This window comes from Ranitomeya imitator, chromosome 1 (assembly GCF_032444005.1).
Source record: "Ranitomeya imitator isolate aRanImi1 chromosome 1, aRanImi1.pri, whole genome shotgun sequence".
Lineage (NCBI taxonomy): Eukaryota > Metazoa > Chordata > Amphibia > Anura > Dendrobatidae > Ranitomeya > Ranitomeya imitator.
The window spans coordinates 542558596-542585786 of NC_091282.1; the positions used below are offsets into that span (position 1 = coordinate 542558596).

At 42.7% G+C, this 27191-nt stretch overlaps 1 protein-coding gene across 2 annotated transcripts in view; it reads left to right on the top strand.

Moving 5' to 3' along the window:
• SLC49A3 (solute carrier family 49 member 3) overlaps positions 1-27191 on the top strand; it is a 99331-nt gene that overhangs the window by 52518 nt on the left and 19622 nt on the right. The window contains exons 3-6 of one of the 2 annotated variants that reach the window (XM_069767665.1): positions 6134-6356; positions 6453-6529; positions 6618-6755; positions 13225-13341. In XM_069767665.1, the coding sequence (XP_069623766.1) occupies positions 6134-6356; positions 6453-6529; positions 6618-6755; positions 13225-13341 (555 nt within the window). The remainder of the gene's footprint in view (positions 1-6133; positions 6357-6452; positions 6530-6617; positions 6756-13224; positions 13342-27191) is intronic. The other variant, XM_069767666.1, reaches the window with a different exon arrangement.

A 27191-nucleotide genomic window follows, 5' to 3' on the forward strand; every position in this document is an offset into this window, starting at 1 on the left:
AAGCAGGGCCCTAGGCAAAAGTTTAAAATGGGGCACCAAATGCTAACATATTGCACATCACAAGGAAGCATTTCTGTTGTATTTACATGCATTGAGTACAGGCCGCTAAACGAGTGTGATCGACAATACTGAAGTCGTTCGCTTGTTTCCCGGCCTCTTTACACCAACTGAGAAAGAATGACGGGAACAGAGCAATCATTATTAGATCAATCTGTTCCCACACAGAATCATGTTATCAGCAGCATATCTGCAGCTTACACCGACGACGTGCTGCTGAGAACACTGATTTCTGTTCCGGCATAAACATTCCAATCACTCGATGAATATGCAGCATTTTGCTTGTTTAGTATAATACACCCCATAGTACTCCATATATTATAATGTGCACCACAGTCCTCTATATTATACAAAGCACACTCCATAGTCCTCCATATAATATAATGTGCCCCATAGTCCTCCATATAGTATAATACACTCCCTATAGTCCTCCATATAGCATAATACATCTCCCTATAGTACTCCATATATTAAAATACACTCCTCAGTCCTCCATATAGTATTATACACTTCACATAGTCCTCCATATAATATAATACACTCCTCATAGTCCTCCATATATTAAAATACACTCCACAGTCCTCCATATAGTATAATACACTCCTCATAGTGCTCCATATAGTATAATACACTCTTCAGTCCTCCATATAGTATAATACACTCCTAATAGTGCATATAATGCACCGCCATAGTCATCCATGTAGTACAATTCACTTTCCATAGCATAATGCACCTCATAGTTCTTCATATAATATAATGTATTCTCCATAGTCCTCGATACAGTATAATGCAGCCACCCCACAGAGTATAATGCAGCCACCCCACAGAATATAATGTAGCCTCCTCAAGAGTATAATGCAACCCCACCATGCAATATAATGTAACCCCCATAGAATATAATGCAGCCCCCCTCATATAGTATAATGCAGCCCCTCCATAGAATATATGGTAGCCCCCTCATAGAGTATAATGCATCCCCATAGAATATAATGCATCCCCTCCATAGAATATAATGCAGCCCCCTTATATAGTATAATGTAGCTCCTCCATAGAATTAATTGTAGCCCTCCTCATATAGCAGGGGTGGGGAACTTCAGGCCCAAGGGCCATTTACGGCCCTCGATGACATTTTATCTGGCCCCGTGCAGATTCTCGGGGACCGCATTCTTGGGCAGGGAGGTGTATTTTGATTGCCACCAGCTCATTAATTTCTTCTTATTCTGTTAGCACACACACACACACACACACACACCATTCACTACTGAACACTGAAGGGCATGCAATGAAAGATTATGACCTGACACCAGTGCCAGAGTCAGGATGTACTTTGTGGGCGGAGTTTGTACGTCCCCCGAAGGATGATATAAACATCCAAATGGCCCTTGGTATAAAAAAGATTCCCCACCCATGTCATATACAGTAGTATAATGCAGCCCCCCATAGACTATAATGTAGTTCGATCACAGAGTGTAATGAAGCCCCCATACAATATATTCTAGCCCCCCATAGAATATAATGCAGCCCCCCATAGAATGCAATGTAGCCCCCTCATATAGTATGGTCTGCCTGCTGCTAACACCGGCCCTGGCCCTGGGAAATGCTGTAGCACATATGGCTATTATGTTTATATTCCCATAAGGGTCAGCTCTCAATAGTTGTCCCTTTAGCATTTGGCACTTTGGTGTATGCCAGTATAAGAAAACAGAATCTTCCACTGATAAGATTATATACCCTATAAAAGAAATCATCCCTGGACATTCTTATAGAGAATCACAGTAACAGCTTTTAAAGAGTAACCATTGTTTTAATTTTTATTTCATAAATCAATAATGCACATGAAAATAAGCAACTTTGTAATATACAGTTAGGGCCAGAAATATTTGGACAGTGACACAATTTTCGCGAGTTGGGCTCTGCATGCCACCACATTGGATTTGAAATGAAACCTCTACAACAGAATTCAAGTGCAGATTGTAACGTTTAATTTGAAAGGTTGAACAAAAATATCTGATAGAAAATGTAGGAATTGTACACATTTCTTTACAAACACTCCACATTTTAGGAGGTCAAAAGTAATTGGACAAATAAACATAACCCAAACAAAATATTTTTATTTTCAATATTTTGTTGCAAATCCTTTGGAGGCAATCACTGCCTTAAGTCTGGAACCCATGGACATCACCAAACGCTGGGTTTCCTCCTTCTTAATGCTTTGCCAGGCCTTTACAGCCGCAGCCTTCAGGTCTTGCTTGTTTGTGGGTCTTTCCGTCTTAAGTCTGGATTTGAGCAAGTGAAATGCATGCTCAATTGGGTTTAGATCTGGAGATTGACTTGGCCATTGCAGAATGTTCCACTTTTTGGCACTCATGAACTCCTGGGTAGCTTTGGCTGTATGCTTGGGGTCATTGTCCATCTGTACTATGAAGCGCCGTCCAATCAACTTTGCAGCATTTGGCTGAATCTGGGCTGAAAGTATATCCCGGTACACTTCAGAATTCATCCGGCTACTCTTGTCTGCTCTTATGTCATCAATAAACACAAGTGTCCCAGTGCCATTGAAAGCCATGCATGCCCATGCCATCACGTTGCCTCCACCATGTTTTACAGAGGATGTGGTGTGCCTTGGATCATGTGCCGTTCCCTTTCTTCTCCAAACTTTTTTCTTCCCATCATTCTGGTACAGGTTGATCTTTGTCTCATCTGTCCATAGAATACTTTTCCAGAACTGAGCTGGCTTCTTGAGGTGTTTTTCTGCAAATTTAACTCTGGCCTGTCTATTTTTGGTATTGATGAATGGTTTGCATCTAGATGTGAACCCTTTGTATTTACTGTCATGGAGTTTTCTCTTTACTGTTGACTTAGAGACAGATACACCTACTTCACTGAGAGTGTTCTGGACTTCAGTTGATGTTGTGAACGGGTTCTTCTTCACCAAATTAAGTATGCGGCGATCATCCACCACTGTTGTCATCCGTGGACGCCCAGGCCTTTTTGAGTTCCCAAGCTCACCAGTCAATTCCTTTTTTCTCAGAATGTACCCAACTGTTGATTTTGCTACTCCAAGCATGTCTGCTATCTCTCTGATGGATTTTTTCTTTTTTTTCAGCCTCAGGATGTTCTGCTTCACCTCAATTGAGAGTTCCTTTGACCGCATGTTGTCTGCTCACAGCAACAGCTTCCAAATGCAAAACCACACACCTGGAATCCACCCCTGACCTTTTAACTACTTCATTGATTACAGGTTAATGAGGGAGACGCCTTCAGAGTTAATTGCAGCCCTTAGAGTCCATTGTCCAATTACTTTTGGTCCCTTGAAAAAGAGGACGCTATGCATTACAGAGCTATGATTCCTAAACCCTTTCTCCGATTTGGATGTGGAAACTATCATATTGCAGCTGGGAGTGTGCACTTTCAGCCCATATTATATATATAATTGTATTTCTGAACATGTTTTTGTAAACAGCTAAAATAACAAAACTTGTGTCACTGTCCAAATATTTCTGGCCCTAACTGTATCTTATCAGAAAGATCTGCTTCTTTCTCTGCCAAAATTGATGAGTCATTATGTATGAAAATTCTCAATTCATGGGTAAAATCTGTATTCAGTGACGACCGACTTTCCCATTACTGAGATAGGAGATGGCAGCTGCTACTGATAAGATTCTATGTAGATAGGAAGGGGAGGAGCTATGTCAAATAGGTAATTATAATACCAGATTTAAAGGGCATTCTAAAGCTGCCTGGCCTCCACATTGAAAACACAGCTACCATGAGGAAATTATCCCTCCCGGCAACTTCCAGCTTTCAGTCATAAAGGAACGGCCGCAGTGACTTCCATCACCGCTCAGTATACTGTGAGCAGCAGCGGTAAGCACACCCTGTCACTGACTGACAGATGTCTCTGCAGCATATAAGAGCAGTGACAGCTGTCAGTCAACGTGCCAGGGTGTGCTTACCGCTGCTGCTAACAGAATACTGCGTGGTGGTGGAAGCCACTTCAGCATGCCCTTGTGACTGTAAGCTGGAGGTTGCCAGGGGGAATGAAGTTTGTTTACGCCCGTTATTTGCACTTTCAGTCGGCCAAGCAGCTTTGGAATGCTATTACTTGCAGATTAACCTCATAATAGCGTTTAGGAACATGAAAGATTCCCTTTAAAAGGAATCTGTCACCAGGTTTTTGACACATAATCTGAGAGAGCAGCATAATATAGAGGCAGAGACTCTGATCCCAGCGATGCGTCACTTGCTGTAGATTTGATAATATGATTGATTTATCAGCAGGAGATTATCACTAGACGACTACTAAACCTGCTGCCATGAAGTCCTCCATATTCATGAGCTCTGCATAACCCCACCCACACAACTATGCATAGTGTACACAAAAGCTACCAATCAGAGGTGTGGGTGGAGTCAACGGAGCTCAGCATTTAGAGAACTGCTAGATCTGCAATACAGAAACAGTGATTTTATCAAAATGACAGCCAGCAGCTGTATGTATTCAATTTGTATCTTGTTTAAGCCTTATGATCTCTGGTGTGATCAGTGATATTGCAACTGACATTTTTTTGTTGTTAATCCAGTAACTAGAGATATCATACTGTGGCAACCATGAGTTCGGTTGCCATGGTGACATTGCCTCCCTGTAAGAGGTGATGTCATGCCTGGAGGCAAGAAGGAAGGTCCCCATGCCAGGTAACACAGTGTACATGTCAATTCCTGCTCCATGTCAGAAAGGGGAGCTTCCTTATAAATTAAATTCTGCCCAGCAGGTGGAGATAGTGAGTCAGAAAGAAGTCAGCTGAGAGAGCGAGCTGGAGCTGGTGACAAGACAGTGAGAGAGGAGAGTTGGCAGTTGGTCTGTGGAGAGGGAAGGGACAGGAGCAGAGACAAGAGCTCAGGGGAATAAAAACTGCATATAGCTGACCCCAGAGCGGAGCCCGGACCCCAGGGCTGTGGGGTACTTGGACAGTTCTATGGGGGAGGTCACGGGGCCGTGGGGTACTCGGACAGTTTTATGGAGGAGGTCACGGGGCCGTGATCTGTTTCCGTGGCCCTGGCCGTGTCATAAAATGGAGGATAATTATGTGGTGTTTGGTCGTGACGCCACCCGTGGTGTGTTGCAATGGGTGGCCGACGCTGCAGTTTAGATCCACTGGGGCTGATGGTGACGCAGCAAAGATGGTTCAGCTCCCCACGGGTAGAGCGGGGCCCCAGGGCAAATATATTTGATTGTTCAGACGGTGGTGAACGTTGGGGTGCAGAGAATAAGTGAAGGACACAGAGAGGAGCAGTTTTCTTTATCCTTTTACTTGAAAGTAGATGAATCCGGGGCACCAATTACAGATGACGGATGACGGATTGAGTTCGGCTTGCCTGGAGGCTTTCAGGGGATCCACCTTCTGCGCTCTCTTTTAGGGCGCTAAGCTGCGGCCCTCTCCTGCGTGATGATTTCTAACTGGTATGGCAGACAGCGTGAGCCTATGTCACGGGCACTGTCCTTTTCACTCTCTGCCCCTGGGCTCTTGGTCTGCTACCGTGCCTTCAGGTGTTCGGTGTGGCCAGGGAACTTGCAGTCCCTGCCCTCCAGATTCGGCTGTCCGGGCGTAGAGCACCCACCCAGCCATGGACTCTGGCGTCCCTTTTTATCAGTGCTCCACTCTGGGGTCAGCTATACACAGTTTTTATTCCCCTGAGCTCTTGTCTCTGCTCCTGTCCCTTCCCTCTCCACAGACCAACTGCCAACTCTCCTCTCTCACTGTCCTGTCACCAGCTCGCTCCTGTTTCCGTGACAACTCCCGTTTACTCTCTCAGCTGACTTCTTTCTGACTCACTAACCCCACCTGCTGGCCAGAATTTATAAGGAAGCTCTGGAGCAGGAATTGGCATGTACACGGTGTTACCTGGCATGGGGACCTTCCTTCTTGCCTCCAGGCATGACATCACCCCTTAGAGGGAGGCAATGTTACCGTGGCAACCGGACTCTGGGGTGCCACAATACTGTCCCCTCTTTTCTTATATTTGAGCAGTTTAATTACCCTGCAGTCCTGTAACTGAACATTTACTCTTGTCCGTGCAGATAATTATCAGTTCCTGGTTGAACATGACGGGCAGTATAGTACGTTCTGTGAGTGCGGTCACATTTCTGATGAATACCGGGACGAGTAACTTGGTGTGGCTGTTTGTGGGACAGAGTATTTGTGCGGTGGCCCAGCCTCTTGTGCTCTTTGTTCCTGCTAAACTTGCTGCCGTGTGGTTTCCAGAACATCAGCGTGCCACAGCGAACATGATTGCCTCTATGTGTAAGTAATATCTCACTTCTAGCATTCATTGTGTAGGATGTCATCTACAAAAATATACCTTGTTTATCTAAACTCATTTTGTTCTTCCTTATTCAGCGAATCCATTTGGCATATTTCTGGCAAACATATTGTCTCCGGTAATTGTATCTAGAGCCGAAGACCTTCCAATATTGGTAAGTAAAATCAGATCTTTACATATTAATCATACAAAATTCATACCAGCCACATAAAAGTTAACTTTTCTATGCTTTTGATTTCAAGCATTGTGTCTATGGCATTCCTGCTGTACTCGCCTGCATTTTAGCGACAGCAGGAGTTCATGAAAAAGCCCCTCCAACCCCACCTTCAGTCAGCGCTGTCAATTCTGCCTCTGAGCCTTTCTTTGCTGGTTTAAAACAGGTAAGCTTTGTAGTCATGTGCCATTCGTTTGTCTTTGATGCCTTAAAAGGCAGTTCAGCAGGTTTAAGCTGTGGATTCTGAGAGCATCATCACATACAGCCAGAGACCCTGATTCCAGTGTTGTATCACGTACTGGACTACTTGGTGCAATGTTGATAAAATCTCTGGTTTCTCTGCTATAGATGTTTTAATGCTTTGTATGCCGAGCTCTGTGTCACCCCACCACTCACCACTGATTGGCAGGTTCCTGTCAACAAGCTGCTAATCCATCAGTGGTAGAGGCGGGGTTACACAGATTAGCTGGACTGCCTGGCACAAGACATCTAGTCCCGCAGTGATAATCTCTTGCTGATAAAATACTGATTGGATTGAAACTACAACAAGCTGCTGAACAAGTGATGCATCCCTAGAATCCGGGTCTCTGTCCCTACATAACCATTTTATAATGGGCAGTAAGTAAATGGCCAATAAGCACAAAACAAGAAAACCTACATAAATAGAGTGCAAGGCACAATATCTATAGAAAGTGTATTTATTAAGTTTAATTCAATCTACTATATAAAGCTGAATGTGTGTGTGTGTGTGTGTGTATGTCCGGGATTGGCATCTGCACCGTCGCAGCTACAGTCACAAAATTTTACACAGTCACACGTCTGGACCCCGAGAGCGTCATAGGCTATATTGTGAGGTGAAATTTTAACCCCGCGCTTTCCAATTCACCAAACAATTTTGCCCCTATCTACATAATGGGGAAAAAAGTGAAAGGAAAAGTGTTGGAAGCGTCGCAGCTACAGCAACAAAATTTTGCACAGTCACACGTCTGGACCCTGAGAGCGGCATAGGCTACGTTGTGAGGTGAAATTTTAACCCCGCGCTTTCCAATTCACCAAACAGTTTTGCCCCTATCTACATAATGGGGAAAAAAGTGAAAGGAAAAGTGTTGGAGGCGTCGCAGGTACAGAAACAAAATTTTGCACAGTCACACGTCTGGACCCTGAGAGCGGCATAGGCTACGTTGTGAGGTGAAATTTTAACCCCGCGCTTTCCAATTCACCAAACAGTTTTGCCCCTATCTACATAATGGGGAAAAAAGTGAAAGGAAAAGTGTTGGAGGCGTCGCAGGTACAGAAACAAAATTTTGCACAGTCACACGTCTGGACCCTGAGAGCGTCATAGGCTATGTTGTGAGGTGAAATTTTAGCTCCGCGCTTTCCAATTCACCAAACTATTTTTCCCCTATCTACATAATGGGGAAAAGGGAAAGGAAAAGTGTTGGAGGCAAATTGACAGCTGCCAGATGTGAACAAGGGGGACTTAAAGAATGAGAGCGATGGCGCCAAAGAGTATATACCGTACAGTTGCTAAGGTGGGACCCCGACATGGGATACTCACCACACACGGGGATATGAACACACATACAAAATGCGCCACACACTACCACGAGCTTGAACACATATACCACCCTCAGTACACATTTCACCACACATACACCAACCTCGCCACATAAAAGTCGAAACACAAAAGTCGCCGCTCAAAACTCACCACGCGCAAAACTCGCCACATGCAAAAAATAGGCTCACGCAAAACTCGCCACAAGTGCAAAACTCACCTCATGGAAAACTCGCCACACGCAAAACTTGCACATGCGGAAAAATTGCCACATGCACAAAATTTGCAACACATGCAAAAGTTGCCTCACACAAAACTTGCACATACTCAAAAGGCACCAGACATAAAACTCACCACGTGCAAAACTCGCCATGCGCAAAACTTGCTGCACACAACTTGCTACACTAACCTGTCACATGCAACTCGACACACAAAAAGTTGCTACACGCATGTTGCCACACAAAACTCATCTCACAAATGTCGCTACATGCATGTCGCCACACACAACTCAACACACACAACTTGACAAACGAAACTCGCCCTAAAACACACACAAGTCTGGTATTAGCCTTCAAAAATAAAATTCTGATTAATAAGCAGATAAACTACAAGAGCAACAAATGTACCATATAGGAAATACGGCAGCTGTCAGTCACATGACCTGTCTATTATGTGTATGTGTGAGCTAATATATACTGCCAGGGGGAGGGCTTCCTGTTGGCTGGGGATTTATCAGGCTGCCAATTTATCTTACAAATACTGAGGTAAAAATACTGAGCAAATAACGTGTTAACGAGGTCTAATACAGGAGATCACACAGGTATATACTATGTACAGGGGACATGACACACAGGTATATACTATATAAAGGAGGAGATGACATACAGGTACATACTATATACAGGAGGAGATGACATACAGGTATATACTATATACAGGAGGAGATGACACACAGGTATATACTATATACAGGAGCAGATTACCTACAGGTATATACTATATACAGGAGGAGATGACATACAGGTATATGCTATATATAGAAGATGACACAGGTATATACTATATACAGAAGGAGATGACACACAGATATATACTATATACAGGGGAGATGACACACAGGTATATACTATATACAGGAGGAGATGACATACAGGTATATACTATATATAGAAGGAGATGACATACAGGTATATACTATATATAGGAGGAGATGACATACAGGTATATACTATATATAGGAGGAGATGACATACAGGTATATACTATATATAGGAGGAGATGACATACAGGTATATACTATATACAGGGGAGATGACACACAGCAGGTATATACTATATACAGGGGAGATGACATACAGGTATATACTATATAGACAGGAGATGACATACAGGTGTATACTATATATAAGGGAGATGACAAACATGTACAGTTAGGGCCAGAAATATTTGGACAGTGACACAATTTTCGCGAGTTGGGCTCTGCATGCCACCACATTGGATTTGAAATTAAACCTCTACAACAGAATTCAAGTGCAGATTGTAACATTTAATTTGAAGGGTTGAACAAAAATATCTGATAGAAAATGTAGGAATTGTACACATTTCTTTACAAACACTCCACATTTTAGGAGGTCAAAAGTAATTGGACAAATAAACATAACCCAAACAAAATATTTTTATTTTCAATATTTTGTTGCAAATCCTTTGGAGGCAATCACTGCCTTAAGTCTGGAACCCATGGACATCACCAAACGCTGGGTTTCCTCCTTCTTAATGCTTTGCCAGGCCTTTACAGCCGCAGCCTTCAGGTCTTGCTTGTTTGTGGGTCTTTCCGTCTTAAGTCTGGATTGGAGCAAGTGAAATGCATGCTCAATTGGGTTTAGATCTGGAGATTGACTTGGCCATTGCAGAATGTTCCACTTTTTGGCACTCATGAACTCCTGGGTAGCTTTGGCTGTATGCTTGGGGTCATTGTCCATCTGTACTATGAAGCGCCGTCCAATCAACTTTGCAGCATTTGGCTGAATCTGGGCTGAAAGTATATCCCGGTACACTTCAGAATTCATCCGGCTACTCTTGTCTGCTCTTATGTCATCAATAAACACAAGTGACCCAGTGCCATTGAAAGCCATGCATGCCCATGCCATCACGTTGCCTCCACCATGTTTTACAGAGGATGTGGTGTGCCTTGGATCATGTGCCGTTCCCTTTCTTCTCCAAACTTTTTTCTTCCCATCATTCTGGTACAGGTTGATCTTTGTCTCATCTGTCCATAGAATACTTTTCCAGATCTGAGCTGGCTTCTTGAGGTGTTTTTCTGCACATTTAACTCTGGCCTGTCTATTTTTGGTATTGATGAATGGTTTGCATCTAGATGTGAACCCTTTGTATTTACTGTCATGGAGTCTTCTCTTTACTGTTGAGTTAGAGACAGATACACCTACTTCACTGAGAATGTTCTGGACTTCAGTTGATGTTGTGAACGGGTTCTTCTTCACCAAATTAAGTATGCGGTGATCATCCACCACTGTTGTCATCCGTGGACGCCCAGGCCTTTTTGAGTTCCCAAGCTCACCAGTCAATTCCTTTTTTCTCAGAATGTACCCAACTGTTGATTTTGCTACTCCAAGCATGTCTGCTATCTCTCTGATGGATTTTTTCTTTTTTTTCAGCCTCAGGATGTTCTGCTTCACCTCAATTGAGAGTTCCTTTGACCGCATGTTGTCTGCTCACAGCAACAGCTTCCAAATGCAAAACCACACACCTGGAATCCACCCCTGACCTTTTAACTACTTCATTGATTACAGGTTAACGAGGGAGACGCCTTCAGAGTTAATTGCAGCCCTTAGAGTCCATTGTCCAATTACTTTTGGTCCCTTGAAAAAGAGGACGCTATGCATTACAGAGCTATGATTCCTAAACCCTTTCTCCGATTTGGATGTGGAAACTATCATATTGCAGCTGGGAGTGTGCACTTTCAGCCCATATTATATATATAATTGTATTTCTGAACATGTTTTTGTAAACAGCTAAAATAACAAAACTTGTGTCACTGTCCAAATATTTCTGGCCCTAACTGTATATACTGAGGTGAAAATGAGAGGTGTGAGGTGAAAATGAAAAGGTGTGAGTGCAAAATGAGAGGAGTGAGGGAAAATAGTGTAGTGATCGGAAAATGACAGATGTGAGGTTGAAATGACAAGTGTTAGGCGGGAATGAGAGGAGTGAGGGAGAAAATGAGAGGAGTGAGGGAGAAAATGAGAGATGTGAGGGGGAAAATTAAAGATGTGATTGGGAAAATGAGAGGCGTGATGGGAAAATAAGAGAAGTGACGTGCTATAACTAACCACAGATATTTACTATGCCCAGGCAACGCCGGGCTCTTCAGCTAGTACTAATTAAAATTGTACATACAATGTTAAGACATTAAAATACTACAGACCGATGAGCATTGACATTATCCACTCACAAGTAGGTAGAAAAAAAGGATAAAATAAAGGACATGAAACATGCATATATAGTCAACAATATTGAAAACAGATACTTCAATAGAAAAAATGGTCACTATGGTTAAACACATAGTAAGTAAAAGCAGAAAATAAACAGGAATGGAGAAAGATGTCAAAGCTAAAGAAATATAAATATGCACAGTGGCATATAAGAGACCCGCTTCACTCCTAGCTTTGTCATTCTCGCCTTTTAATTTATTTCTCCTTGCAGTATTTACTGTACAGGGAATTCAATTCTATATTTTCACAGATCCAACTTTTACAAATGCGGCGATGCCAGATATGTCTATTTTTTTTTCTTTTTTAAATTGCTTTTATTCTTAATGGGGAAAAAGTGGATGATTTGAATGTTTTTATAGATTATATTTTTTGAAAAACTATCCATTTTTTACTCTTATTTATTAGTTTTTTAGGTTTTCTTTAAAGGTCAGCGTATGGCGGGAAGGACCAAGATGATAGAGATAGGTGCCTTCTAAAGGCTCTCGGCTACCATATAAACTCATTGATGCACTTCGGTCACGTCATAGGAAGCTGATGGAAACCAATCCATGCAAGCACCAGCATGTGTTCATTTTAAATGTTTAATAGCCACTTTCAGAAGTCAACTTTGCAGCTGTTAGACGCAACCGAAAAACTAATGAAATGAGCCGGTTCACATGCTGGAATAAGTGCAATGTGTGGGTGTACATTCCCACTGTGGCCATTAACAACATAAAATAAGCAAATGCCCTGCAATAAGTAAAATAATAATAGTATATGCAAATAATATAAGGTACTTGTTAGACACAGATGCTAGCTTATGCCGCGTTCGAAGCGGGCTCAGCACCTGAGTCTGCTCCACACACTCCGACCTGCTCCATGAAATCCACGATACATAGATCCATCATTAAGGGGGGACCTCTCTCCTATGTACACCCCTCCTCACATGTAAAGCACCATGGAATAAATGGTGCTATAATAATAAATGATAATAAAGAGAGATAAGATGCTACCAGTGGAAGCAGCATTCTTCTCTCTCCTGGTTTAAAAATAAGTGAGCACTTGTCTGTACTGAGTGCTCATTTGTAAGGGGATTGGAAATTGAAGGGAACAAACATTTCTCCGACACCCATCTCATGTGCATGGCCAGCTTTACTTACCATAAGCTTGTGTCATGAATACAACCCATTTTTATCCAGAAGTCGGCCTGGCAGTCAGTGAGAGGAGATGCATACGGCTGTATATTTTCACTAGCGTCAAGCAGAATTTCATGTCAGCCAATGGCAGGCCATTACCTAGATTGGACCTCTTCTTTAGCTGAGAGCCAGACTAGCGAACATGATCCAGAGTGTTCTAATTCACTTTAGCACACTAATATCAAATCTGCTAATATGGTTTTTATCGAAGTTTTTCACAACTACAAGAATAATACATAGTTAAATCACTGCACTTGGAAACACATTTAACCCTGTCACATTGAAGCCATATTTTATAATGTTGCACAAAATCGTTAAAAAAGGTACAAGAAAGGGCAAATGAATGCACATGAACAGTAAATTTTAGATTTGCAATTGTCTCCTTATCTCTTACAGCTCATAAAAAATAAAGCTTACATTATACTAATGATTTGCTTTGGAAGTGGTCTTGGCATTTTCACTGCCTTCTCTGCATTCCTGGAACAGATACTATGCTTCAATGGCTATTCAAATGTAAGTCTAACATTTATTTTCCTATTCTTAAAGCACCACTCCAGCATTTTTTTATTTTACAGCTGAAGTGGTGCTTCTAATATTCAGTAATCCTCGCCAGTCTTGTCAGTCTCCAACAGTGTGGTTACTGGGTGAGCCAGAGGTCACTTTACAATATAAGTCTATGAAAGCCTCCTTCTAGCTCTCCTAGACTTGCATTGAGAGCTTATGATCGTTACTTCTGGCCAGTGAGAAGTTGCAGTCAGAAGATGACAACACTTAACTGGAATGACGCTTAGAAAAGGTGAAGACAGCGGCAGCAGGTATGTATAAGACTACAGTCGGGAACCTTAGTATGGAAGCACCACTCCAGCGCTGAAAAAACAACAAACGCTGGAGTGGTGCTTTAAATTTAATCTCAGATGTAGAATAGTATGAAAAGTCAATAACCCCTGCATAATATCACCTGTAATAAAATATTTGTCACATTTAAACAATTCATACATGTACTTTGGCCCTGATTCATTAAGACTGGCGTTTTGTCTTTATGAACTGTGTGCTGCAGTAAGATGCATCAAATTCAGTAACATGTGTGACTCTTAATTAATGTAACCCATGTTTCATCTGCTGTGTGTCACCTCTAAAAATGTAGGCCAGTCAGTGAATGGAGTACTTTTTTGTCTTAATTTACCCCACTTTTGTGGCTTAATGGGAACATGTCAGGCAATTCATGCTGCCTAAACCATGAATCGCAGACTGGCTGCCCTATTGTAGCCAGGTATGTTATTCTCTGAAATGTTTCGGTGTTTCAGAGTAAGTATATATTGAAGATCCAGTCTGGGACCATTGCCAGAGTCTACAGCTAAAGCCAGCTTCTCTCAATGCTGCTCCATACATAAGGGAAATACAGGTGCTTCTCACAAAGTTAGAATATTTATTTCAGTTCTTCAATACAAAATGTGAAACTCATATATTATATAGAGTCATTACAAACAGAGTGATCTATTTCATGTATTTATTTCTGTTAATGTTGATGATTATTGCTTACAGCCAATGAAAACCCAAAAGTTAGAATACTTTATAACACCAGCTTGAAAAATCCGAAATGTTGGTCTACTGAAATGTGTGTTCAGTAAATACACTGAATACTTGGTCAGGAATCCTTTTTCATCAATTACTGCATCATTGTGGCGTGGCATGGAGGCGATCATCCTGTGGCACTGCTGAGGTGTTATGGAAACCCAGATTGCTTTGATAGCAGCCTACAGCTCATCTGCATTATTCGGTCTGGTGTCTCTCATCTTCCTCTCAACAATACCTCGTAGTTTGCTGGCCATTCAAGCACAGTGATACTGTTGTTTTTAAACAAGGTATTGGCACTTTTGGCAGTGTGGACACGTGCCAAGTCCTGCTGGAGAATGACATTTCCATATCAAAAAAGCATGTCACCAGAGGGAAGCATGAAGTGCTCTAAAATTTCCTGGTAGACGGCTGCACTGACTTTGATCTTGATAAAACACAGTGGACCTACACCAGCAGATGGCATGGCGCCCCAAACCATCAATGATTGTGGAAACTTCACACTACACCTAAAGCAGCTTGGATTGTGGCCTCTCCACTCTTCCTCCAGACTCTGGGACCTTGATTTCCAAATGAAACGCAAAATTTACTTTCTTTCATCTGAAAATAACACCTTAGTCCACTGAGCACCAGTCCAGTTCTTTTTCTCCTTGGCCCAGGAAAGACGCTTCTGATGTTGTCTATTGGCCATGAATGGCTTGGCACAAGGAATGCGACACTTGTAGCCCATATCCTGGATACATCTCTGTGTGGTGGCTCTTGAAGCAATGAGTCCAGCAGCAGTCCACTCCTTGTGAATCTCCCCCAAATTTTTGAATCGCATTTTCTTAACAATCCTTTCATGTCTGCGGTTATCCCAGTTGCTTGTGCACCTTTTTCTACCACACTTTTTACCTATACTCAACTTTCTATTATTATGCTTGGATACAGCACTCTGTGAAGAGCCAGCTTCTTTAGCAATGACCTTTTGTGGCTTCCCCTCCTTGTGGAGTGTGTCAATGACTGCCTTCTGGACGTCTGTCAAGTCAACAGTCTTCCCCATGATTGTGGAGCCTACTGAAACAGACTAAGGGAACTTTTTAAATGCTTAGGAAGTCTTTGTAGGTGTTTTTTGTTAATTGTTCTAATTTACTGAGATAATGACTTTTGGGTTTTCATTGGCTGTAAGCCATAATCATCAACATTAACAGAAATAAACACTTGAAATAGATCACTCTGTTTCTCTATTTGTATTGAAGAACTGAATTTAACTTTTTGATGACATAATTTTGTGAGAAGCACCTGTACTTGTCAATCACCAGTAGCAGTGCTGGGACGAGCCGGCAAAGGGAAAACCTGGACTAGTCTGGTCTTCAAGTATGGTCCCTGGCTCAATCTTCAAAATATATGTTCTCTGAAATGCAAGCGCTATCATGCAATCAGGCTACAAAACCATAGGTTCCCTTTAGATTAAAATGAGTTTGTCAGGTGTGATCGTCCACTTTTCAAAAAATTGGTGGAACTTGCCAGGACTCGCATAAAAATGATAAAAGTCCCAAATATTTTGCACTTTTCGACCACTTTAATTCCAGATATTAGCATGAATTGCTAGGTGAATTGGCTCTTTAGAAGATTTTTTAAAACAATATATTTTGAAGGTTGTCATAAAAATTTTTTAATTCATAAGATTTAACACTAACAACTGGTGTTTTCCCCTCATGCTTCAAACATGCCTCAATCACACCCATCCTTAAAAAGCCCTCCCTTGACCATTCCTTTCCGTCTAGCTATCATTTCTCCTCTATGCCTCAAAACTACTGGAACAACACATCCATCTTGAACTGTCCTCCCACTTCTCTTTCTTTTCCCTCTTTGACCAATTACACATAACTATGTACAACTATAAATATCAAGACTTAATACTATGTATAATGGGATTGCACTGTACATAACAGCAGAGAAAGCTATACACTCAAGGATGGCACCATATATAACTACTGTAGAGAGGATGGTACATAATAAGGGACAGTGTTATACATAATAAAAAAGGAAACTATGTAACTAAGTACAGCACTATACATAATAAGTGAGTACACTATATACTAAGGGACTGTGCTATACAAAATAAGTGAGTACACTATTTATAATGAGGGGGAGAGAGGACTGTCGCATACTCACCTAGTCTCGGCGCTCCTGGCACTCCCCCTGCCCGTCCCACAGTCTTCGGTGCCGCAGCTCTTCCCCTGTTCAGCGGTCACGTGGGACCACTCATTAAAGTTATGAATATGGATTCCACTCCCATAGGGGCGGAGCCGCATATTCATTCCTCTAATGAGCGGTAACGGTGACCGCTGACAGAGGAAGAGGCTGCGGCACCCGGAGACCAGCTGTCCGGGATAAGGAGGCAGGGACGCCGGGAGCAGGTAAGTATGTGATATTTACCTGTGCGCGTTCCACCCGCCGGGCGCCGCTCTGTCTTCTGCGTCCTCTTGCAGTGACTGTGCAGGTCAGAGGGCGCGATGACGTACTAGTGTGCGCGCCGCCCTCTGCCTGAACAGTCAGTGCGGAGAGACGCCGAGACGGGATGCTGAGGAGCTGCAAGCAAGAGAGGTGAGTATGTGATTTTTTTTTTTATTGCAGCAGTAGCAGCATTATATATTGCACAGATTTATATGGAGCATCTATGGGGCAATAATCAACGGTGCAGAGCATTATATATGGCACAGCTTTATGTGGAGCATCTATGGGGCCATACTGAATGGTGCAGAGCATTTTATATGGCACAGCTTTCTATGGAGCATCTATGGGGCAATAATCAATGGTGCAGAGCATTATATATGGCACAGCTTTCTATGGAGCATCTATGGGGCCATACTGAACGGTGCAGAGCATTTTATATGGCACAGCTTTATATGGAGCATCTATGGGGCAATAATCAACGGTGCAGAGCATTATATATGGCACAGCTTTCTATGGCGCATCTATGGGGCCATACTGAACAGTGCAGAGCATTATATATGGCACAGCTTTATATGGAGTATCTATGGGGCCATAATGAACGGTGCAGAGCATTATATATGGCACAGCTTTATATGGAGCATCTATGGGGCCATACTGAACGGTGCAGAGCATTATATATACAAAGCACAACTTTATGTGGAGCATCTACAGGGCCATACTGAACGGTGCAGAGCATTATATATGGCACAGCTTTATGTGGAGCATCTATAGGGCCATAATGAACGGTGCAGAGCTTTATATATGGCACAGCTTTATATGGAGCATTTATGGGACCATAATGAACGGTGCAGAGCATTATATATGGCACAGCTTTATGTGGAGCATCTATGGGGCCATAATGAACGGTGCAGAGCATTATATATGGCATAGCTTTATATGGAGCATCTATGGGGCCATAATGAACGGTGCAGAGCATTTTATATGGCACAGCTTTATATGGAGCATCTATGGGGCAATAATCAACGGTGCAGAGCATTATATATGGCACAGCTTTCTATGGAGCTTCTATGGGGCCATACTGAACGGTGCAGAGCATTATATATACAAAGCACAGCTTTATGTGGAGCATCTACGGGGCCATACTGAACGGTGCAGAGCATTATATATGGCACAGCTTTATGTGGAGCATCTATGGGACCATAATGAACGGTGCAGAGCATTATATATGGCACAGCTTTATGTGGAGCATCTATGGGGCCATAATGAACGGTGCAGAGCATTATATGTGTCACAGCTTTATATGGAGCATCTATGGGGCCATAATGAACGGTATGGAGCATCTATTTTTATTTTTGAAATTCACCAGTAGCTGCTGCATTTTCCACCCTAGGCTTATACTCGAGTCAATACGTTTTCCCAGTTTTTTGTGGCAAAATTAGGGGGGTCTGCTTATACTTGGGTCGGCTTATACTCGAGTATATACGGTACGTATATCTTTTCAAAAACCCATATTCAACATGCAGAGTTCTAGATGTAAATAAATCACACATGCTTATACTAATAATGGACTAGTGCCATGGATCCTTGTAACATATTTTTAAAAATACAAGTAGGCTGTATACATACCAGAGTGGGAAGTCAAAGCACACATGCACGCCACTCCTGTCCCCCCCGACGCATGTTTCGGCGATTACCTTCTTCAGGGAACATATATAAGGCTTCATTTCTGTGTCCGTGTGCAATGTCAGTGTGCTACTCGCTTTTACAGATGCATTGAGCATGTCCTATTCTGATCCTTAAAATCGAAACAGAGAAGGACATTCTCTGAGCATCACGGATCTCATTCTCAGAGCCGTGATTTTAATTTATGTGTGAATGGACCTATAAAACTCTACGAGTATGAGTGCTGTCCGATAAAAATGCAGCCTGAGGGATTTTACAGATAACATTATACCTTATTTTTCGGACTATAAGACGCACCGGACCATAAGACGCACCCCAAATTTTCAGAATAAAAATAGGGGAAAAAAAAAAATGTTTCAAATGGCGGTACGTCTTACAGTCCGAATTCAGCTTACCAGTGAAGGGATCGGCACAGGTGGAGAAGTGGTCACAGGTGTCTTTCGGTGGTCCAGGCTGGTGCGTTGGCCTCCAGGAAATCCCATCCCAGGCTGGTGCTCTGTGCTTGGGCAGGGGTGGAGGCTCTGTGCTTCGGGGTAGTGGCTGTGCTCCGGGGCAGGGGCTGTGCTCCGCTCCAGAACAGTGGCTGTGCTCTGGGGCAGGGGCTGTGGTCTGGAATAGTGGCTGTGCTCCAGGACAGGGGCTGTGCTCCAGAACAGTGGCTTGGCTCCGGGTCAGGGGCTGTGCTGCGGGGCAGGGGCTGTGCTGCGGGGCAGGGGCTGTGCTGTGGGGCTGTGGCAGCAGCTCTCTGGGCTCAGTGAGGGCTCCGACGGCATTTCGTCAAAGCCCGGTGGCCCCCCGCTCATCCATTAATGGCATGGCCATGTTGCGGTGGCCTCCGAGAACATGGGCGCCAGGAAAATGGCCGCCGGCTGGCGCACGCTCAGTTTCAGATCTTGTTGCCGAGATCTCGCCCCGAGATCTCAGGAGACGAGATCTCGTTGACGAGATTTGAATCTGAGCGTGCGCCGGCCCGGCGGCCATTTTCCCTGCGCCCATGTTCTCGGAGGCCACCGCAACATGCCATTAATGGATGAGCGGGGGACCTCCGGGCTTTTTCGAAATGCCGTCGGAGCCCCCACTGAGCCCAGAGAGTTGCTGCCACAGCCCCGCAGCACAGCCCCTGCCCGCAGCACAGCCACAGCCGCACCAGCATGGGAAGGGAGGCTGCATCGGGACCGCCGCCGCTGCCGCATGATTTGTAAGTATATTGCGACTACAAGACGCACCCCCATTTTCCCCTAACATTTTTGGGGAAAAAAGTGCGTCTTGTAGTCCGAAAAATACGGTAACTCCAAGTCACACAGTGCAGATACAGAATAATATTTACATACAGGAATTTACCGCTGACATCTCATCTGATTAGAGTCAATTTCTGCTGTTTCTTCTCCATCTGGTCAGACCTTCATGTCGACATCCCCCTGCCACGACTTTTCTTGTCACGAAGATCGTCACAGCCCTGAATATAACAAGGTCACATATATTGTATGCATACATGTGTTTCCCCCTGAATACAGATACTGTATGTACGCCACCATTAATATACTATTAGCCACGCACCATTAAAATATAAAGTGATAAGCAGCACTGTGCTCCTCAGTAACTATAATCTCTGCCACCCAATAATATAAATTATTCAGTCTTTTACTCTCCCCAATTAACTATAAGGTTGTGTGCACAAGGAAAATATGGAAGGTTTTACAGTACAAGCAAAGTGAATGAGATCACTGAAGTCTCATGCACACATTGCTTATTTTTTTCTTTGCAGATTTGCAGCAGATTAAAATCTACATCATTTGAATTCTTGCAGCATATTTAACCCATGTTAATGAGTGGGGAAAATATGCAAAAAAAAAAGTATGCAAAAATTGTAGCAAAAAAGTATTTTACACAGCTTTTTTCTTGCCAACACATTAGAACATGCAGCAGAATTTTCTTCTGCAAATCCTGAATGTGTTCATATAGCCTTAGTCCCTGTCCTGTGCCCTCAATCCATTATAAGTACTTGATAGCATCATAATAAATTTGGGGGTGGGAAAAGACATTATCTGGTACTGAGCATCCTCTGCCACTTACCAATTCATTATAGGTCCCTGACAGCATCTTCTCCCACATATCAATTCAATATAAAGTGTCCTATGCACTTTACCCCCTACATTCCCACTCCCCAATAAATTTTAAGTCCCTGATAGAGTCCTCCCCATCTCACAATTCATATCAGGGGCTTAGCACCCTCCTCCACACCTAATTCATTTTACATCCTTATATAACATCCTCCTCCCCTTCCCCCTGTTCATAAGTTCATTATATGTCCCCATCCCAATCCCCTACCCCCTCATTGCTCTTTTCCACCTCCATCATTGTCCTCTCCCCCACCTCCACCATTGTCATCTCCACCATCCCCCTCATTGTCCTGTCCCCCTCCTCCATCATTGTGGTCCCCATCTCCATCATTGTCCTCCCCCAACCTCCGTCATTGTCCTAGCCACCTGCATCATTGCCATCTCCTCCACTTCCATCATTGCCTTCTCCCCCCACTTCCATCATTGCCTTCTCCCCAACCAACATCATTGTTCTCCCCCACCTCCATCATTGCCCTCTCCCCCACCTCCATCATTGCCCTCTCCCCATCTCCATGATTGCCCTCCCCCACCCACATCGTTGCCCTCTCCCCCACATCCATCATAACCTTCTCCCCCACCACCATCATTGCCCTCTCCCCACCTCCATCATTGCCTTCTCCCCCATCTCCATCATTGCCTTCTCCCCCATCTCCATCATTGTCCTCTATGTATGGTTTTTTAAAAAAAGCACCACCACTCACCTTTCCGTCTGTTCCCCTGCAGCATCATCATCACTGGCAACTTTCTCTCTCACACAGGCAGGCGCTGCTGCTTGCTGACATCATTCAGTTGCGCCTGTGTCAGACATAAAGCATCGGGCATGATGTAGAGGACAGATCCCTGAAGCTCAGCTATGCTGCCAATTTCTCTTGTAGGCAGCAGAGCTGCAGGGATCGCTCCCTGCCCATCGTGTATGATGAGAGCAATCTGGCCATGGGCCCCACAGAGTCTCAGGCTCTGAGAAACAGGTCAGATTGCTCTCAGTATTAGTCGCCCTGCAAGGGCCCCATACACCTCCGGATCTATCCATTATAGTAAATGGCTGCTCTCTCTCACCAGTCTCACAAGCTTGCTGCCTTGGGGTAACCCTGGACTCATTCCCTCATCATCTCCTGCCTTGACTACTGCAACCTCCTGCTAACACTCTCGCACCCCTCCAATCTATCCTCAGCTCTCATACTCGACTAGTCCACCTGTTCTCCCACTATTCCCCGGTCTCTTTGTCAATCCCTTCACTGGCTCCCTATTGCCCAGAGACTCCAGTTCAAAACCTTAATCATGGCATACAGAGCCATCCACAACCTGTCTCCTCCATACATCTGTGACCTAGGGTACCGTCACACAGTGGCACTTTTGTCGCTACGACGGTACGATTCGTGACGTTCCAGCGATATCCATACGATATCGCTGTGTCTGACACGCAGCAGCGATCAGGGATCCTGCTGAGAATCGTACGTCGTAGCAGATCGTTTGGAACATTCTTTCGTCGCTGGATCTCCCGCTGTCATCGCTAGATCGGTGTGTGTGACACCGATCTAGCGATGCGTTCGCTTGTAACCAGGGTAAACATCGGGTTACTAAGCGCAGGGCCGCGCCTAGTAACCCGATGTTTACCCTGGTTACCAGCGTAAATGTAAAAAAAAACAAACAGTACATACTTACATTCCGGTGTCGGTCAGGTCCCTTGCCGTCTGCTTCACGCACTCACTGACTGCCGGCCGTAAAGTGAAAGCAGAGCACAGCGGTGACGTCAGTGAGTGCGGGAAGCAGACGGCAAGGGACAGACACCGGAATGTAAGTATGTACTGTTTTTTTTTTTACGCTGGTAACCAGGGTAAACATCGGGTTACTAAGCGCGGCCCTGCGCTTAGTAACCCGATGTTTACCCTGGTTACCCGGGGACCTCGGCATCGTTGGTCGCTGGAGAGCTGTCTGTGTGACATCTCTCCAGCGACCACACTACGACTTACCAATGATCACGGCCAGGTCGTATCGCTGGTCGTGATCGTTGGTAAATCGTATAGTGTGACGGTACCCCTAGTCTCCCGGTACTTAACTGCACACAACCTCCGATCCTCACAAGATCTCCCTCTCTTATCTCCTCTTCCCACAATCCCCCTACTCTGGAACTCTCTACCCCAACATTTCAGACTCTCGCCTCCTGTGGAAACCTTCAAAAGGAAACCTGAAGGTGAAGACCTACTTCTTTTGACAAGCCTACAACCTGCAGTAATCCTTGTTCCATAACCACCAATCGTTTATACAGTCTGATTAGTTATCTCAGACGGTTCTTGTTGACATAAGCGCCGCAATTATGCCGCTAACACCACTGAGAAAACATGGTATAAGAAGACTACACATTCACCTATTCCTCACACAGGAAAAAAAAAACCAGGAAGAAGCTAATGTGAAATGCGCACATAAATAATCCCCTTATTTACTACCTATATGGTTGCACATTTGCATTATTACCTAGTCTCTAATTATGTTATCTGACTCACATTGAGCACTTTACTATGTCTGGAATAACTAATGAGTTACTGAATTAGCTAAGAGTGATTATGCAAATATTAACTCTTTACAGGAAGGCAAACTGTTATGCATTGGGACTGCTATGGTATCTATCCTAGTAATTATTAATTGGTAACTAGGCTGGACCAGCCTGTCTATTTCTCCCTTAGGACTCTCAGTTCATCTAAAATTTTTATGACCTTTATATTTTCTATGACCCTTTTATCATTATAATTTATCTAAATTATTTGAAAATATGGGTACATTTTTTTCAAATAGAGTAAGAGTTATACATAAATTATGATATGAGATGATATACAGCTTTGGCAAAAATTAAGAGACCACCACACCAAAACCCTGTCATGGGCAGCCCAATCTCCAGAACTGAACCCCATTGAAAACCTCTGGAATGTAATTAATAGGATGATGGATAGTCACAAGCCATCAAACAATTAAGAACTGCTTAATTTTTTGAGCCAGAAACAGTGTGAAAGCATGCTAAGATGCATGAAAGCTGTGATAAAAAAATCATGGTTATTCCACAAAATATTGATTTTTGAACGTTTCCTGAGTTAAAACATTGGTATTGTTGTTTCTTAAATGATTCTGAACTTGTTTTCTTTGCATTATTTGAGGTCCGAAAGCACTGTTTTGTTTGCTTTTTTTACCATTTTTCTTTGTCAGAAAAAATGCAAAATGTATTGCTTGGAAATTTGGAGACATGTTGTCAGAAGTTTATAGAATAAAAGAACAATTTACATTTTACTCAAAAATATACCTATTGTAAAAGGGATGGATTTTCCCCCCCAAATACTAAATTTATAGTTATGAAAGGAGGAACTCTCCTTGCACCTCTAAGGAAGTCCGATATCAACTATTAACGCCAAAATTGACTACTAATAATTAATATCCACTTAATAATACCTCAACGTTATCTATTCCTTATACTATATACTAACTGAGACAAAACAGTGTAACAATAAAGGATATTTATTACACACACACACAAGTCTGCAGTCTATGACATACATATATATTTATACTCAAGCTGGTGACTATAAATATATATATATATATATATATATACACACATCTACGGATACTACAACTCTAATACAGTAATCTCACTACAGTATACAATAATATAACAATATTACACAGTAAAAAAAACCCACCCTGAATTACCTGTCTAAATTACCCAAGTCACACATACAATATCAGCCCTCCCACCTATGTCTCAGCTATCCCTGAGGCCTAGTATACTCAGCCATGTGTGTAAGTTCATCCTTGTCCCAGGAATCCAGCAAGACCAGAGAGAGAGAACCACCTGGTCTTGTCCCTTACATGTGACCAACTAAAAGAGGTGTGACCAGGTGTGGGGGATGCGGTCACGGTCAATTGTCCACTAAGATACATCCCCTCAGTCCTAAATGAAACTTGGTTTTCTAGCTCATGGCAGCTTTGTTTTACCGCAGGCTGGAAGGGGGGCTTTGCTCCATGTGGCATAAATGTGTATATAAATGTGTATATACATAAAACATGCACTAAACACATCTCTATATAGAGATATACATTTTGGGGCATTTCCCTTCTTCTACACTTATAAAGAGAAAAATCAGACAAACTGAGCATTTTACAGTGGTTTCTTAATTTTTGCCAGAGCTGTATATATCCCTTGCGTAAGCAGCTATTTTGTATTCGTATCCCCAATCTTTTAAAATTTGTACTGTACTCTATATGTTTAATAAAGAATGTAAAAAAAATGTTTTTCAAAAACTTTTTGTCATCTGTTTCCTTGTATTTGTAGGATTATATTGCTAATAGGGGTTTATTGAATGGTGTTATTTTTGATTTTATGTACTCTTTATATCTATATAGTGTAGTTTATGTGTAGGTCTGTAATTTTGCTGTAATGAATGACTACTCTTAGGCTCGCCAAACAAATTAGATAAAAAACCAGCAGGGAGCTGGATGACCAGTCTGTCGGTTGTTTCTGCAAAAGAACATAACTGATTTATTGAAGCGTGTTAGGCTACTTTCACACTAGCGTCGGTACGACGTACCGACGCATGCTGTGAAGTAAAATCACAACGGGGGCAGCGGATGCAGTTTTACAACGCATCCGCTGCCCCATTGTAAGGTCCTGGGAGGAGGGGGCGGAGTTCCGGCCGCTCATGCAGCGGTTGGAAAAAGCGGACCCGACGGACAAAAAACGTTGCAAGCAACGTTTTTTTGCCCGGACGGACTGCAAAAACATGTTGCATCCATCGCACGACGGATGCAACGTGTGGCAATCTGTCGCAATGCGTCGCTAATAAAAGTCTATGGAGAAAAAACGCATCCTGCGGGCAACTTTGCAGAATGCGGTTTTTCTTCAAAACGACGCATTGTGACGTGCGTCGAACGACGCTAGTGTGAAAGTAGCCTTGGACTGTTTATGCTGCCCTCTCAGAGTAGGGTTGCACCTTTTACAGGTTAACACCAGGCACCTCAATATTATTCACTGAAAATATCAATTACCAGTAGTTTTTAGAAAGCGTGTCCATTTATGTGCACTTACCTTTGTCATGTTTGAGAGACTAAAGGGCTAACTCCTCCTTCCGTGTTGGGACACGCTAGAGAATTCTAACTTTGTCTTTCCTGTTGAGGGAGAAGTCAGTCACTCATTGCTAGCCCAAAACTGTGTTTCCTCAGTTACTTGCCTGAGGCTTTTAGCTGTACTCTCATCTTGTAATATTCATCCTGCTGTCTTGTATAGTACTTTCACATTTCTCCACTGCACAGTGGAATTTAAGCTGGATATACACCATGGTTGCCAGCTTGACTTTTTATTTTATCTGGACAGTTCATCAAAAACTCAAGGACAGGCACTATTTTTACAGACAGATTTGAAAACCATGATAAATCCTGATAAATGATACATGTATACAACCCATAATTCTGATATTAAGACATCAGCTGCATTCACTGTAAAATGATGATAATTACAGTCAAAATAATCTGTATAGATTTCTTTAGCTTAAAAAATCACGGATGCCTGAAAAAAAATTTAGACAGGGCAAAAAAGTGCCCAATTTTGATGGACTTTCCTAGAATTTCTCAAAGGTTGGCAACCCTGATATCCATATAAGATTAGTCTTAAATGGGCAGTTCAGGTAGGTAGTATAGAAAAAGAGGAATAACAACCAAATGGAGCAGACGATAATGCCATGCAAATGTAGTTTTATTGTACAACTGTAAAAAAAAAAAAACAACCTGACAGAATCTATTTTGCCATCATGAATGATTGGTATAATTTTTAATCAATGGTCGGCTTAAATGGTCAATGTCGGCCATTTCTGCCGACCATTATCTTATGTGTATGGGCAGCTCTAGTATTGCAGCTATAACACTGACCCCTACATGATACTGGAAATCTAATAGTTGGCATTAATCTTATTTTTGGGGGGAATGGGCAGTCCAAAGGTGTTCCTTTTTAATACATTTTTTTGTATTTTACTTTGGCGGGCTTCTCCCATATGTGCTATCATAGAACTAAGAAGCACTTTATTTTTGGCATCTCTAGCTTTGGCATTTTTTTCTGTTTTTCAGTACACTATGTGGTACAATGAATGCCGTCATTCAAAATTACAACTCATCCTGCAGCCAACACGCCCTGATTTGTCTATGTCAACAGAAAAATTAAAGAGTTATGGCTCTTGGAAGATGGGGAGTAAAAAAAACAAAAATAAAAAAACCTGAAAATTGCCCGGTGACGAATAAGTTAATGTAGCCAATTCAGACAGGCAGACTCTGCTTCCATGTACTTAGAACTATTGTTAATACAGTCGTTCTGTGTGCCTAGAAAAAAAATAGTTTTTGACAGCGCTTATCTTGTTTATAGGACAATGTGCTGATGAGAATGATGATATTTTATGCAAGCTTTAGATAATTTCACCCAATGAATGAGTGCTTTGCTTGTTCATCAGGTTTTTAGACTGGCTTATAATCAAAAAACTAAAATTTTTAGGAATGGTAATTCCCTTATTATCACCCAGT